Genomic DNA, 16,549 nt, shown 5'->3' on the forward strand with positions numbered 1-16,549 from the left:
AATGATGAGCTTAGCCATCGTTAGGGTGAGTGGCCAACGCTGTTTTTCAAGAAATGACACGCACTTACATTCTGTGCAATGAGCCGGAAACTCATTGCGTGAAGCGGGCTAGTTGGTATTGCCATTCGTTCAACGCCAAACAGCCCGTTCCCACACCCTACTCTGTATGGCAGGAGGACGCCTGAAAAAATGGTTACTTTGACTTCCGCTTCGAATCTGTTTTTTTTTTTTGGGGGGGGGGGGGAGGACGAGTAAGGTTCAGCGCGAACGAAGGATTTTACTGGGATGTTCATAGCAGTGTTCACTATCCGCAGGATAAGTTTTCTCGCCAAACTTGAGGCGTGGTTAATTACCTCTTTAGGGAAAACACCTGCAATTCAACTGCAACTTAGTGCTGTGTATATATGTGTAGCCTTCTACTCAGTACCTCTCGTGTTGCACTGGTTAATGTCGATTATGAATCTTAAGAAACTAGCACGGCAAGAGAGAGAGAGAGCGATAAAGATGCAAGGAAAGGCAGGGAGGTTAACCAGACGCACATCCAGTTTGCTTCCCTGCACTGGGGAAAGGATGAAGGGGAGAAAAGAGGTTGCAGAGAGATGAGAAGGTACACACAATCACGAGCACACTCGGGGGAGCACACACAGTCTACAGGTGGTCGCTCAGGTTCGTTGACTTCAAGTAAAGCCCGGCAAAGTTCTGTAGCAAAGAAGCTGCAGTTCTGTTATGGGTGCCGCCATCAATCGTTTCCACTTGTCCACAGTAATGTCTCAGCGAAAGTGCGAGGGAGCGGCTCAAGTTTAGGGTGGGGCACAAGGCGATTTTTGCGGCACCAATAGTAGAAGTCCTGATGGTTGAGTGCCACGCTTGTGCAGTTGAGTCCAATTGCGACGAAACTATCGAAGCCCTTAGATGCGACCTTTTGTTCTGCAGGTAAGATCACGGTAAAAAAAAAACTTTTCTTTTTAGTAGGAAAATCAGCTGCTATGCTTTAGCATGATAGATCGTTATGAAATATACGATGGCTCCCGTGGCGTAACTGGAGCCGACGCTAATGGGACACTGAATGCAAATAACAATTCATGTCAGCGTATGTATACTCAGTGCATGACAACGTCTAAAACGGCAATATTATCAAAAGCAGTGCCCTACTCACTGAGAAATCGAGCTAAATGTACTACACGACGGGCCCCGTGAGTGGGATATTTTGGAAATGATCTCAATGACGTCAGAGTGCCCGACTGCAAATAATCAATAATAGTCAAACTAGCTGCAATAAAAGTAGAAACTTCCGTGCATCAAGAGACATAATGAAATGCCGCTTGTCCGTTTATGTCGGACATAAAAAAAAAAGAACCACCTGGCATTACCACGGAGAATGGCGCGAGTGGTTCGAAAATTCCGTTTTCGCCTGGTTAGGCTGTATGTGTGATGCCATCTAGAGGAACTCAGTGTAACCAAGCAAGCAGAACCTTATTCTTCGAGATGGCAGATAATGGTTTAATCATAGAGTTAATATGGTTCGATGGCTTCTGTTGCTGGTACTTTCTCTCTGCTACAACAAATGTCGGCGGCCGCGCAGTAAAGGCGGGAAACGTTGTGCACGGCAACAGTGGCGTGAGACAGACCACTTTGAGGCGGGGGATTTGAAGTGCGCTGACGTGATCCGGACCACTAAAAAGTGATTTTATTTCAAAGTAAGCACTTCATTGGAACTAATGTAGCAATTCGGGGTTCATGGACCGCTAATTCAACAATTAACATCTACTTAATATTCTCTTTTAGTGTGGCGGCCGCATTTCGCCTCCGTCGAAAATGCGACCGCCGCTGCCGGGATTCGGTTCTTTTACAAGGTTAACGACAAGTTGCGACTGCATGTATTGTAATAAGAATAAAAATGTTAGCTATCACATGTGTCTCATATTGTGATTTTTTCTTGAGTGATTGGCATTTAAGTATGTTAGGTGCAAGTTTTTCTAGTTAAAACCAGATTCACTGTATCGCACAAATTTTATGAGCTATCTTTTATATTCCTTGTTTTGTTCATGATGGTCTGGATGCCGCTACACATTTTTTTTGGAGGGGGGGGGGGGGGGGGCTGTACAAACTGTGTACAAGGGTGTAATTTGCTTCTTTTTCAAGCTATGTGGCCCAATCCCTGATTTCCTTTTGTTTCTTGTTCAAGAAAACAATACAACAATATTTTGATTGATTGATATGTGGTGTTTAACGTCCCAAAACCACCATATGATTATGAGAGACGCCGTAGTGGAGGGCTCCAGAAATTTTGACCACCTGGGGTTCTTTAACGTGCACCCAAATCTGAGCACACAGGCCTACAACATTTCCGCCTCCATCGGATACAACAATCCTTTAAGTTGGATATAATTGAACCGGCTGCCTTTGTTTTTTTTTTCTTTCAAATATCCCGCCGTGCGCGCTACCTGGAAATGCCGGTGGTGCCGGGCCGGCTTGTTCGCTTCTGTCGGCTATTGTCGACTTCGATATTCACATCGGAGCTCGGTGAGCTAGCGCCTGTATGACGCTGCCCCTCTTATCAGTTTCACTTTGGAGCTGCATAGCTTTTTTTTTTTTTTTTTTTTTTTTTTGCTCTCCGCACGCCGCTTATCAACCGGCGACAGCTCTGTCGAGCGCGACGCCAACCCTGCCGCCCCTTGTGACAACCGCCAGAACGGGAAGAAACCGAGTGGTTCGAAACAACGTCTCGACTCGACGTCGTCTTTGCGTGGACGTGTTCTTGTGCTCAGTGCGACAGGTGAATCGATGCCTTCGCTACGCCGGCGAGGTGCTCGGTATTAGGACATGAAAATCTCGTTGACGCCCATGCGTTGAAGGTGAGTGCGGAACCTGCTCTGGCTCGTTTTTCGATTGCATTGCCGCGGTTATCGTTTCGACCGTGTGAGTCACACTCGTCTTTAGGGTGCGCAACGTGTTGATTAGGTCACCGTCCTTCGCAAAAAGTACGCATGGGCCGGCGCCGTGGATGATACAACGCAAAGTCACACCGCACGTAGTAAGTATATGAGCAAAACCTTGCACATAGAACTGGAGGTAGCGGGTGCGGTTTGCGCGAATAGTGATCCCCAAATAAAGCAAGCTGCAGAGCAGCCATTCATCAGGCTGCCCTAGACAAGCACCGTGTAAGAGCGTACGTTAAAGTAGTCTCTTGGCGATACGAAGAAGGAATCCGAGCATTTTCTCAGAAGTAAAAACAAAGTGTCTCTTCGTTTGGAGATATGTCTTATCTGCGTCAACTGCTTGCTTATATTCACACTGTGTCAGCTGTCGTTGGTTTTGTATTCTGTACTGCATATAAAAATGGTCTGCGCCTCAAAGTCATGCGTCAGCTTTTGTGTGCTAGGCAAATGTTTGGTACTTGAAACGCAATTGACTTGGGCTGTTAGTAACCCGGGCTGGAAATCGAAGCTCTCGCTTTTGCGGGGTCGTCCGTTGATTGGCAATGTGCAAGGCAGTCGTCCAAATTGATTTAATGTGATGCGGACGAATAGAGTCACGTGTTGAGTATAGAGGGCAAAATACGTTTCAATAATCATAATGTGTAGCGTCGATTGACCGTTAGAGCCTGACACTACATTGACTCAATGCTGCGAGACAAAGCCCATGGGAATCACTAAGGTTTTTCTTGTTGATTCGAGGGCAACGAGCTATTGTGAGTCTCAAAACCTTCTAACTTGCGTGTTATCTCTGTCACATCAGGACGGTGGTGTTGCGTGGTGGTTTATTTAAACCATTAACCGCTTCCGAAACTATGAATACGTGCAACTGCACAACATGGCGTCGCGGCGACTTTCGTATCCCAATCGAGACCTTTATCAACCGAACGTATATTTCATGCTGTTCGAAGGAAGCGTGCGTTATTTATATCCGTATCGCACTGGCTGGTTATCTTCAGCGCCTTTTCGTTTGGCCGGAATTTTCGAGCACTGTCGAAACTTTGTCGGGTAACAGTCGCTTCGCATTTCTCGTTGTCATAGGGTTGGCAAACACTTCAGCGATGCGAAGGCAGAGTCGTTGAACGAAACCTTTCGTCTACCTTCCAGGAATAGCACGTGAGCCGCAGATTCCACGTCAAGAAAAAAAAAAAAAGCTCCCCGGCGCGTAAAAAAAAATGACCGAGTTGTGAGCATGATTAGACGTGCCTTCAAACTGTATACCGTGGTATTTTCGAATGTATCCTGCTCTCTCTCTGGAAGCTCAACCCTTATTTCGGGTCTATTTTAGGGAATAATGATCGTTAGTCACGTTCACTTTTTATGAACACAATCGACAAATAACAACCTGGCTTGTTTGTTGTAACTAGGCGTTACCAAAGAAATGCGGTGATTTGCGCGTCCTTTGTCGGTGCCACACTGCACTTGTACCCGAAGATAAGCATTACTAATTCAGGTAGGGCCGTGCGATTATTCCGAAAATTCTAATACCGAACCAAAAAACGTCATATTTAGTACTGAAATGAAGTACTGCTTATCAAAGTACGGACTACGTTTAGGATGTTTTTGAATAATCGACACCGATGGACATAGGCGTGGGCACGAGGGCGTCAGGGTGTTGGTCCCTCTTCCCCCCTGTAAGACTGGCCTATACATTGACTTACTAGGGAAGGGGGGCACTGCGACAACTTAAGCCGTGGCCTCCTTGAAGGAAAACCCTGAGCACGCCTGTGCTGGTAGATAAGACGTCAAAATGAAACTTTAGGATTGCAAAGGGTCATTTTCCTTGCTTTAACTGGGGAATTAACAAGACACTTGCAGTCTAAGCTTCGACGGGACTGCTGACGCTATCTTGATCACCGCGTGGAGGCGTATTCGCTTCAGAATATCCGGTGTCGTCCCAACAAGACTGTCACTAATCAACGTTCGTTATCATGAGGCAGGTCATTATCATGAGCTGTTGTGGACTACGGGTGTATCCAGATTTAGAAGCGCGATTTTGGTAATTGTACATGAATAACAGGCACAAATGTATTTGCGTCAGTTGCTCTTGTAGATAACGTTGTCTACACGGCTGTTCGCATGCTTTTAGTGCTAGCGCCCACGCTGCGATAACTGCTTTATCTGTTCGTATACGTACTGAGCAGAATGTGCGGCGTTTTCAAGATTAAGTTTATTTTTTTATATAAAAATTAGTGACATAGTACCACTTTTAATGATGCTATATGTATTGTATTTTACATACAGTCGAAAGTTTTTATTTTGATATCTCGTCACTGCTATCATCATCATTATCATCCCTGCTATATGCGAACTTTACTCGCTACACATATTTGCGGCGATCTCCGTCGAATAAAAGTAATGGATATGTTCCATTCTTAAAGTTAATGAATATTTGTTTTGAGTGAAAATGAACGGGAATTCATCAACTCTCTTTAAGAAGGTTACCTCATTATTCGAACTTAACTGCAGTAAAGTTTGGTTAGGTTCTGGAATTCACGACTCCCTATTATATACCTGTTATAGCTTAAGAATTACGACAGTGTATCTAATTTTTTTAAACGAGCCTCTTATTCTACTGTGCACATTTCTCAATGTATCTAGAGAATATGAGGCTTTATCAATATTTTCCTGGCATTTCGTCTTTCTTTTGTCCCGGAACACTTTGAGCGTCTCTTCCTTATCACAGCCTCTGATCACTCGACACTTCCATCCGCATTGAAACCCAGAGCTTCCGAAAGATTTGACGCCTTTTGCGGCCCTTTTTCACCGAACATTCTAGCCTTCATTTGCAAAGTTTTGAGGAGATAGCGGACTACACCTGTAACAAACACCTGCCTCATTCTGTGGCGGCTATTCTTCGCGGTAGGGTGTTTTCTTTCTCAGTCAGTAAGAGCTCGGGCATTAAGTACTGCAGCATTGCCTGTAATGTCACCCTGACATTACTTTAGTTGCATTTGTAAACCTACGTGTTTGTGTGTTTATCGTTCTCGTTTTTCTTTCCGTATTTCGTATTACTTTTTTTTTCGCTGTTACAGTAACTCCTGTCGATGATGACGAGACGTGGCTAACACTTCTAGTACACTCTAACGTGGCTGTCTGTTTGAAACTAAAGGGTTTATTTGAATGGTCGGTCCAATGTGCGGTCTCCAAGCAGTGGTGACACCTGTTGAGTACCGCTCAAGGCGCTGTACAGGGGCGCGAAAAATAAAATGCTTCGTGTAGGGTCTGCTACAACAAAGCGTTGAAGTTTTCGAAAGCATACGCATCACTTGGACGCTTTTGGCTTGTTTTGTAATTCGGGCAGTTTTGAGTATTACGTTCCAGACAGTAGTCCAACATAGGCAACCAAAGCGATTTCCTCGTCGCACTCATCTCAGAATCGATGACTGTTGAAGCTATAGCGATTCAACGTAGCGACAAACCGGGTTGCTGCGCACTTCTTCAGCTGCAGTTTCTATCTGCTGCGGCAGATTAGTTGCCAAAGAACTTGCACCGAGGACGCCAGTATCATTTGCACCCATCGAGGTCGCCATTTCGTGGGGAAAAATTCTAGAACACCCTTGTCAGATGTACTCTAAAAAATCGAGTATAAAGGCTATCTTTTTGTACCACAAGAATAATGACCATACGGCTTGCTTGCGCTTCTTCGGCGCTGGTCAGTTTCTAATCAAGGAAGCTTTGTCACGCTGATGAAGCGAATGCGTGAATGTCGTTCGTGACTTGAAAGTACCGGGCTCGCTGTGACAGTGCAAGGAAAGCAATGCAAGATAGATGACAATTCTTGTTGTGGGACCAAAAGATGCCCCTTTTTACTCGATCTTTTCCGTGAGTGAAGTGGCCAGTTAACGAATCCCAAGAGGTCTTATTAATCCGGAGTTCCCCACTAGGGCTTGCCTCGGAACCATTTCGTAGCTAGGACTCGGAATAATCTGTATTGACACTTTGAAGCGCCAGAAACAACGCAGTGACGGAAATAGCTCACGCGGGACGAACTCTTGTTCTATGTGTATTTTTTTTTAAAAACCGAATGATTAGGTAGGTGGCTCGTCAAACTCGCAAAGGTGTTGGTGGAATCGGGGTCAAAAGAAATGAATGATAAATCATCATAATAATGACACAGATCCCCAAAAATGTGACGTCACGTAACAGGACATCATCACATGGGATCGTCTGCTTGTCAAAGTCGTGTCTCATACACAGAGGTGGTACAATACGAAGACGGCTGCTGAGCCTGGGCACGTCAGTACAGTCGACGGAGGGGAAAAAAACTGACGAAAGGGAGAAGGTGGCTCTCGCCTTCGAGTCTTGGGTAAATGCATGAAAGACTGCATGCGTGATATTTTGTTCTTTCGCGTTTTTTCGTGGTGTTAGCTGTCGAAATTTATTCCCAACAAGTCTCACTGAGTAAAACCTTTCCGAGTAAAATCTAAGAACTAAAAGGGCTCGCGACAGGTCGCTTGTACAGCGACAATGCGGCACCATTAGCAGCCACAAGTGCTAACTATAGGGGACATCGGGCTGAGTACAAGGATTCATTCGGTACTGGTCTTGCCGTTTTCTGTTAGTTTGTGACAGACAAGGGAAACTTGTCTTTCGGCCGGCCTACAGTATATGTAGGCTCATGGAACAGTTGGCGTCGGCAGTAATGCCACGTAAATACGTAAATACACAGAATGTATATATTCATGTTTTATTTGTGCATTTTGTTTACCATGCAATATGCATATGTGTGCTTGTCTTCTTGTGACACATTTTTGAGCGTCTCTGTTTGAAACATCGATTGTACTTATCCTTTTGCGTCATCTCGCGTTCATGTTAACGTACATGAAGTCTGCCTTCATCGTTAACGTATGTCTAACAAGATGATGTTCTGTTCAAATGTAGCTGATATCTCTCAAAATAAATTTGCCTAAACACAGACCTGCACTCGACGTTTTGCTTATAGAGAAATGAGGAACTCCACAGCATCTGCAGGCAAGCTCAAGGGACGCTCATCGGCGTCTTTGCCATACACTATCCGGGTCCTGCAATAACGCTGCTCTATTTGGCGTGAGTCGCAGAGTTCAAGTGAGCGAGGATTCTGTATGGCAAAGACACCGATGGGTGTCGCAATTCTGTGCACTCGTAAGTACCGTGGAGTTTAGCGTTCCGTGATGGGAAGCACTTTCTGGACGATAGTTCACGAAAGTGTCGTGTCAGTGCAGCACCAGTTCCTCTAGTGTTAGTGCAGCATGACACTAGCGGTTTTCGGTGCACCGGTCAAATCGAGCGCAGAAGCGCAGCCCTGCAATATACCTCAGCCTACTTGCATTATACGAGAACTCGCAGGGAACCTAGCGTGACAGTGCCGATGAATTAGTGCAGCACAGCGTCGGATCGAGTGGCGAAGTCCAGCAACCTGGAACTGTAGTGGCAAAAGTGCAACCAAATCGAGAAGTCCTGCATTTTTTCAGGATGACAGCTGCACGCCGATGACGCAGTGGAAAAGAAGGAAATACGTAGATAAAGCGTGAAAGGTGACATGAATACGTATATGAGGTGACATGACGATTCTAAAGCTATGCAATATATAGGTCTTGCTTTGAAAGTCGCATCTCGTGAAACTATCTCCGAAATGAGAGATGTGTGGTGGCGCATAACGCTATACACCAGACGGCGCTGTGGTAGCGTACTGTGTACTGTAGGAGAGCTGTAAAATATGTCACCTTGATTGTTGGGAAAAAAAAAACACAGCTGTCCATCTCACTGTTTATTTGAAAAAGTAAGGGGGGGGGTGCAGATTAGAGAACTTGGTATTATGCTGCGGGAGACTGTTAAGCTGCCTCTGTGTAGTAAGATAAAGGAGGCAACAAACGAGCGTCACGCCCTCTATTTAGAACGCATATTATAGCTTGATTTATACCCTGTTACGCGACAGCTGAAGGGCATCCGTGTGCTTTAACAAAGATGTGGAATCGGTCCAGGGAGTTATTGTACTTTACCGTGGTAGAGATGTATGCTGCTTCGTGTATTCAGAACAAGTGGAGGACTACCCGCGCCCGAACTTCACAGCGGCACTTTAATTGCTATCGTGTTCATCTCGGAGGAACAGTGGTTAATAGCCCAAAGGTGGAGGGCACGACCTTGGCTGTCACATTCAGATGGAGGCAAATTGGCAAAGATTCACGTGGTGTCTGATGTCAGCGCACGTTAACAAACACCAGATTGTCGAAATTAACACGTCCCTCAACTACGCCGTCTCTCGTATTCATATGGTGATGTTGGGACGTAAAAACCAGAGAATAATAATAATAATAATAATAATAATAATAATAATAATAATAATAATAACTTAATATTATAGTTTTGATTCCGTCAACGATTCACACTTAACCTATTGCTGTGCGTTAACTCAGCAGGGCGGCTTGGGCCACACGTGCAGGGATATCGAAAGTAAAGTGACTCGACTCATTGGTATCCGTTTCCTTAAATGTTTGTTGTAAACAAAGACTACAACTTCAGAAATGAAATTGAAAGGAAGAACTGCAAGAAGGAGCAATCGTAGACGGTCCCCAGGAGGCGCTGTGGAAAGGGTGCCAGCGCAACCACCCATATATAGGCATTCTGTTTATGGTGGATGGACGTCTCTTGGGTAGCCGTGCAATCGAGGGGTCAAAATAAGACCTGTCAGTTTGACTTACCAAGACGTGTGTTGGTACATCCTTGATGCGAAGCTAATGATCGCTATGAAACGGCAACGCAGAGAACAGGCACACAGCACAGCTTGTCCTGTGTGCCTCTCGTCTATGTCCTAGTTTTATAGCACTCGCTTGTTTTACTGTCAGTCTGCTTCAACCGCGTTATTCTGGCAGGAAGATCAAGATTTCTCAAGAGGGAAGAGGAGCTAGAATACAAAGTGTGGCTGTGTACAGCTGGGTGTCATCTAAACGATGCTTAAGTATCCATATCATCCTGCAGCCACGCAAGAACAAGCTATGGAGGCAGAGAAAATGATCTGCTATTGGACCACGTGCGGGAAGCCCTTGCCTGCTGAGCCCGGGCTCCGTCACAAGTTCGTCAGGTGCTCGGAGTGCGGTCACCTCTCCTGCCTTCACTGCAAGGCAATGCACGAGGGCAAGAGCTGCGCGGCGTTTCAAGCTGAACGAAGACCAGCAGCACGGAGTCCCACGCCTTCCCCGTTGGGTGCCCGACGAAAGAGCGGCGACACCCCGTCACCCTCGAAAGTCGGAGGGTCCAGCGAAGGTGACATGTCGCCATCGAGGGTTTCGCCACAAGCAACTCTTGCCACGTACTTCGATGCGATGACACTGCTAACACCTTGCAGACTCTCCTGGGCAGATGACTCGGCGAGAACGAGCTCGGCGGGTTCATCGCGCTCCCCGAACGTCGCGGCACAGTCCACATCACCGAGCAAGGTGGGTGCAATCACTAGTAAACCCAGGCGTAGACAGACAGACAGACAGACAGACAGACAGACAGACAGACAGACAGACAGACAGACAGACAGACAGACAGACAGACAGACAGACAGACAGACAGACAGACAGGCGTAGACAGGCGTAGACAGGCGTAGACAGGCGTAGAGACATACAGACAGGCGTAGACAGGCGTAGACAGACAGACAGACAGACAGACAGGCGTAGACAGGCGTAGACAGGCGTAGACAGGCGTAGACAGGCGTAGACAGGCGTAGAGACATACAGACAGGCGTAGACAGGCGTAGACAGACATACAGACAGGCGTAGACAGACATACAGACAGGCGTAGACAGACATACAGACAGGCGTAGACAGACATACAGACAGGCGTAGACAGACATACAGACAGGCGTAGACAGGCGTAGACAGACAGACAGGCGTAGACAGACAGACAGGCGTAGACAGACAGACAGGCGTAGACAGACAGACAGGCGTAGACAGACATACAGACAGGCGTAGACAGGCGTAGACAGACAGGCGTAGACAGGCGTAGACAGACAGACAGGCGTAGACAGACAGACAGGCGTAGACAGACAGACAGGCGTAGACAGACAGACAGGCGTAGACAGACAGACAGGCGTAGACAGGCGTAGACAGACAGGCGTAGACAGGCAGGCGTAGACAGGCAGGCGTAGACAGGCAGGCGTAGACAGACAGACAGGCGTAGACAGGCAGACAGGCGTAGACAGGCAGGCGTAGACAGACAGACAGGCGTAGGCGTAGACAGACAGGCGTAGGCGTAGACAGACATAGATGTAGATGTAAACGCTTGAAGTGTCTGCAGAATTAACGCCGCCATTTAAAGGCACCCAAATCTAATAAATGTCTTCCACTGAAGGCCAACTCCGGCAATTTTTTGAGGTCAATTGATCTCAATGAAATTCTCCGGATACGTTTCTTCACACATTTCCGTGATTTATGTCAAATGACAGTTTTGAGAGATGCACTGATTGTTTGCAGATGAATTTTAAAGAATGCCTCGAAAATCTCACCTCGCTTGCCAGAATTATTGGCAACACTGGCTGTGTGACGCCATGTTTGGCCTGTCAACGGAAGTGACGCCACCGATGGCATCGCTATTTTGGCCATTAAAGCATTTATTGCGTGGCCACAAGGCGACGGCGGTGGTGTTTTGGCCCGAGTATAGCACAGGAAAGCTTTTTCTTCCTCTGTGCTCTTTGACCAGCGCTTCGCTATAGTCTGGCTTTCACAGTTTTCATACTCCGTGCCAATGGGACTCCGGTTCTTACCAAATAGTACGTCATAAGCAGGCAGGGTGCCCGGTTTGGTTTCTGTTTTGGTATTGCACTTTTTGCTTATTAAAAATTATTTTGAAGTTTCTTGATCATTTGAGCTATTGGGCTCATGACAAGAGCGTCTCAGGAACATAAAAACACCATTACCTTGACATGGTGGGAAAATCGCCGGAGTTGGCCTTTAAGGCAACACTCCTTGAACATGTTTATCCCGAGTGTTCTTATTTTCCCATTTCTCAATTTTTCTGCGTGGATTTCCTCCTTCAGCAGTCGGTGGTGGCTGATCGGGTGACCCGGTCAGGAGATCGAGGCACATCACGCCAGATGCGCACGGCCATCTGTCGCACCGAAGACTGTGGTTTCGAAAAGCAGGTGGACGCCGGTGACACGGAACTTTACTGCTACAAGTGCCGAAAGACCACGTGCCTAGTCTGCAATGCCAGTCATGGTTTAATTACGTGCGAAGAGTATCGGCGGCAGGTAAGTCCATCAACTCTAATCTAAATTGCTTGGTTGTCAGGGCGAGTTTAAAAGAAAAAAGCATGACTAATCGCTCAGTCATAAGAATCGGTAGAGCAAAGGGGAGGTTGTCTTCAAAGAAGTAGTCGACTGTTTATTGCGCAGTGATACATGAGAGCTTATACAATGTCAACAGTGGTATAACGTCGTTTGCACTTACGTTAACGCCCATGATGATAGTTTAACTAGTGTGGCAGGTCACGTTGTTAATGTGCCCATGGACCCAGCAAATCGGGAATGCTACTCCAAAATGACATCAGCAAGCACACAGTAAACGAATTTACTCGATAATGACACGGGGTCGTGACGTGGCCGAAGACAGAATACTTTGTGTGGGGATTTAACAGCATATTGGGGCGAACCTGTGCCCGGCATACAGAAAGCCGGATCACAGAAGCAGACCTGCACTGACAGCGGCGAACGGATCGTCAGCCGTCGATCAACTACTGACAAGCGGCGAAGTGCGTCGCCATTTATACTCTTGCCATCGAATGTTCTAGCGTTATCGCTGGCGGTGGCGTAGGTTCCCGAATAATCTGTACAGTTCGCAGAGTATAGGCGTGATGTTATCGAAATGATCTACTAAAGTTTGGAAGCTTCTCGAAAACTGCACGCGCGTTTTGCGCTGAGAATTGTGTAGTGTTTTGGGGTGATGACAAAACTTGAGAAATGGAACGTGGCATTATGCACTCCTTCAAAGCGTCGTTAATTGAGAGAGGTATTGTGATGGGGGGGGGGGCGCTTCCGAGTAATAAGTAAACCTAGCGCATGTAATCATGTATACGCTACCACATTGATTCAGCGACAAGGTCACCAGACGAGCGCAGCGTAAGCCGTTCCTCTTCTCGCTGGCCTCGCTTCACCAGGTAACGGTATTTGATTGATTGCTTGATTGATTGCTTGATTGATACGTGGGGTTTAACGTCTCTAACCACCAGCAAGGAACGGTATTTCCCGTCGATATCATTGTCTTTCCGTGGCGCTTGTTGCAGCAGTTCTATACCATGACGTCATCGCCCTCGAATGAGTGCGCGACTTAAGCCACCTTCTGCTTCGAATACGAAGCTGCAATACTCCGACACGAGCTGTCACACGCTAACGCGAAGCGAAAGGCAAACAATTTCGTCTAGGGCGGTTCTTCGATGTCAACGCGGCCAGCAGGCCTTCGCAATGACATCAATGTGCCCTAAGTGCGTCGATCGATACCAATCTCTCCTTACCGGCGCTCGGTAAGGCCGTTTCACATGACACGAAAAGTAACGATTTTCAGGCCGCGAATTCGCTCGCAGTGACAAAAAAAGAACAGTTCGCTCCCGGCGCAGCGGTCCACGGCGAGTTTCCCACATGTTGAAAATTTTCGCTCCGATCGCAGCGGCGGGAGCGATTTTTGGTCGGGACACGTCGATGTTAGGCTGATCTCTCCAAACCGTCGAAATAGAGTCGACGTGTTTGTTGTAGTAATGGCCTATGCTGTGCATATTAAAATGAATTTAGACTGGAAACTGTTCTTAGATGACAAAACAAGAGGGCCCTTTGTTACCGTTCACAGAAACTTCATGATGTCATAATGGGCATATTATTACATAACATTCGTGCCCGTCGAAAATAGCGGTGGCAAGAACTCACCGCTCCAGTCGCAAAGCGAAAATCCCTGACCGATCACGGTTCATGTTAAACGAAACCGCTATTAGCGTTGGTTGTGAACGGAGTGATTAGAGTGAACTGAACGATTTTTTTCACTCCAATCGCGGCATGCGAAGTAGCCTTTATTGTCATGGCGCAGTACTTCATTCTTAGACAGCGGCACCGCCCCGGCCAGCCAAGATCACCGTTCGAGAAAAAATGATTAAGAAACCGCGTTTGTGGAACCTAGTCCATGTGTGTTGGTGTAGCGTGGTTGGTAGAAGGCCCGACATCTTCAGTAGCAGACTGACAGGTCGCGGGTTTGATTCCAGGCGACGAAACTTTTTTTGTTTTTAACGCAAAGGAGTTTTATCCCATGCAGGTCCACCATGGCTCCGATGACGTATTTGTGTCGCGAATATGATGATAGGACATTGTAAAATATATACTTTCTGATTGCGAGGGCAACTGCGGCGGCTGCATTTCCGATGGAGGCGGAAATGTTGTAGGCCCGTGTGCTCAGATTCGGGTGCACGTTAAAGAACCCCAGGTGGTCGAAATTTCCGGAGCCCTCCACTACGGCGTCTCTCACAATCATATGGTGGTTTTGGGACGTTAAACCCCATATGTCAATCAACGTCGTATCCTCGGCCTAAGTACGTCAGTGAGGTCTTGGTGGAGAACGGCATAACCCGATTTCACGCTGAAGTTCACAGCCTTTGCTGTGAAGATGGAACTCAGTAGCTGCGCATTCTGTGGCAGTTGCTTCACGTCGTTTTCACACCTTTTAGAGCTTCTGAACATCTTGGCACTCGTTCTTTTCCTTTACTTCTTTCTACGCGTGAATTCAGCCCATACTATCTTAAAAGGCTAAATGCTGATAACAGCGATGACGCCATCTACATGTTACGAGGCGAAGGGGCGCTACGATTGGTGAGAATGTCGCCGCCGAGTATTGTGACACTTGTGAAGAAAACATTAGTGGTGGCAATGGGCATATGTGGTGAGGTGCTGATAGGGCGCCGAAAATTGCTGTATGCGCCATTTAGTCCGGGGATGCCATCCGCAAGCAGCTATATCATTATACTGCTTCGCTGCGGGAACTGAGAACCTCGTCTTAACGCAGGGCCGTAAATCATGAGGAGGTCAGGGGGGGGGGGGGGGTCTTGATTCCTCCTGTGCCCAGGCTGGGGGTTGACACCCATAATAAGGACCTTACTGTAAATTTATATTTCAAATATCATATATCTGAATGGTTTGACAGTTAGGTATAGCGGGTTCAGCATTTTTATTGCCTTTTATTTTAGCGTGTACCACAGTTCAAAGCCTCTCAGCTATGGGATGTTAGTAAAATCGTAAGTGGCGCTCTATTGGTTTTAGAGAAGAGAACAATGCAATTACTCGAGTAGAGAAACCATGTTCGTTTTCCAAATTGTTTTCTTGGTGTCATTTTAAATTTTTATAAGAGCAAGAGCAAAACAGGCATTCATAAAACAAAATGGCTGCCATGACCAGAGTGTTTGTTACCCTTTATGATTTTTATGGATTTGCGACTGATTAAGCACCCTTCTTTTTCTCGTCTACGCTTCTCTGTTTTTCAGCTCGATGACCAAGAGGAAGAGATTCAAGTGTGGTGCGCCGGCAAGGATTGCCTTTATACAGTCTACGTGGGCGCTAGTACGCAGCAACTTAGGTGCACACTGTGCGATCGCATCACGTGCCTGAAGTGTCAGGCTGTGCACGAGTTCCAGACTTGCGACGCGTACGCGCGAGATCGCCGTCGGTCGAACGTCCCGCAGCCGGAGGAGGAAAGGACGACTGGCGGCGGCGGCGAGACCTACGCGAAGGAGGAGTCCACAGTGGAAGGCAGCAGGGCTGACGAGAACGAGTCGGGCGACATGCCACCACCTTGCGCCACCTCTGTGAGAGAACCCATGGGCCGAGAAGCATCGAGGCAGAAGGAAGTGCTCGTTCAGCAAGCAGCGAACATTGTAAGCAATGCCAAATTACACAAGTACAACGTGGGCAATAAGATATCCCTTAATAAGAACTTGTTGTTGGGCGAGTCGGTAATTGCCTAACGTGTCGATTTTACCGCTATACAAAAGCCGCACACTTCTGAGAGACAGACGACAAAGGACAGCGCCTGTATGTCGTCTCTTTTTCACATGTGTACGGCACTTGTATAGCGCAGAAATCGCCATTATATGTAAACTAGATATAACATTTTTGCCAAGAAAAACCTCTCTAGTGCACAAAAACTTTCAAGAAACTGAAGGAGAGTGAACCACAATAAGAATGCCTTTTCACAACGCCCATGTCTATCGGCATAATTGGCTTATAAAATTCTGGCCGTCCAGAGGACCCGCGTGAGGGTGGTCTTGTTTAACGTCACTGTCCCAGAGTGGGCCTAGCCAATTGACGTCAAGGTTACTCGCGTCTAATTGTGGACCAAATAATGCTGTTTCACTCACTCATTCTTTGTCTGAAAGATGGAGATATTGGGTACTTAGAGTATGTCGAACTAGCTGACTTTTACAGAACACTCACTTGCACTGGTAGTTCAAGTCCTATTAACGGACAACTTTTCATCGCACCTATTCTTTTTTTCTGTCGCATGTGCCTCGTCAGTGCAATGTAGTATACGAGAACGTGAAGTTCTGTTACGGTTGCGAAGAATTGCGTTTTTCTTTTTGTC

The 16,549-nt window shown here is 46.8% G+C and overlaps 1 protein-coding gene across 3 annotated transcripts in view; it reads left to right on the forward strand.

The window, feature by feature from the left end:
- Positions 1–2,609: 2,609 nt before the first annotated feature.
- The window catches only part of LOC142803775 (uncharacterized), a 94,752-nt gene continuing 80,812 nt past the window's right edge, over positions 2,610–16,549 (forward strand). The window contains exons 1-4 of one of the 3 annotated variants that reach the window (XM_075889744.1): positions 2,610–2,855; positions 9,933–10,390; positions 11,980–12,189; positions 15,453–15,842. In XM_075889744.1, coding sequence (XP_075745859.1) covers positions 9,950–10,390; positions 11,980–12,189; positions 15,453–15,842 — 1,041 coding nt within the window. In that variant the 5' untranslated portion in view covers positions 2,610–2,855; positions 9,933–9,949. Of the gene's footprint in view, positions 2,856–9,932; positions 10,391–11,976; positions 12,190–15,452; positions 15,843–16,549 lie in introns of all 3 variants that reach the window. The other 2 variants (XM_075889743.1, XM_075889745.1) reach the window with 2 other exon arrangements.

Source organism: Rhipicephalus microplus, chromosome 3 (genome assembly GCF_043290135.1).
Source record: "Rhipicephalus microplus isolate Deutch F79 chromosome 3, USDA_Rmic, whole genome shotgun sequence".
Classification (NCBI taxonomy): domain Eukaryota; kingdom Metazoa; phylum Arthropoda; class Arachnida; order Ixodida; family Ixodidae; genus Rhipicephalus; species Rhipicephalus microplus.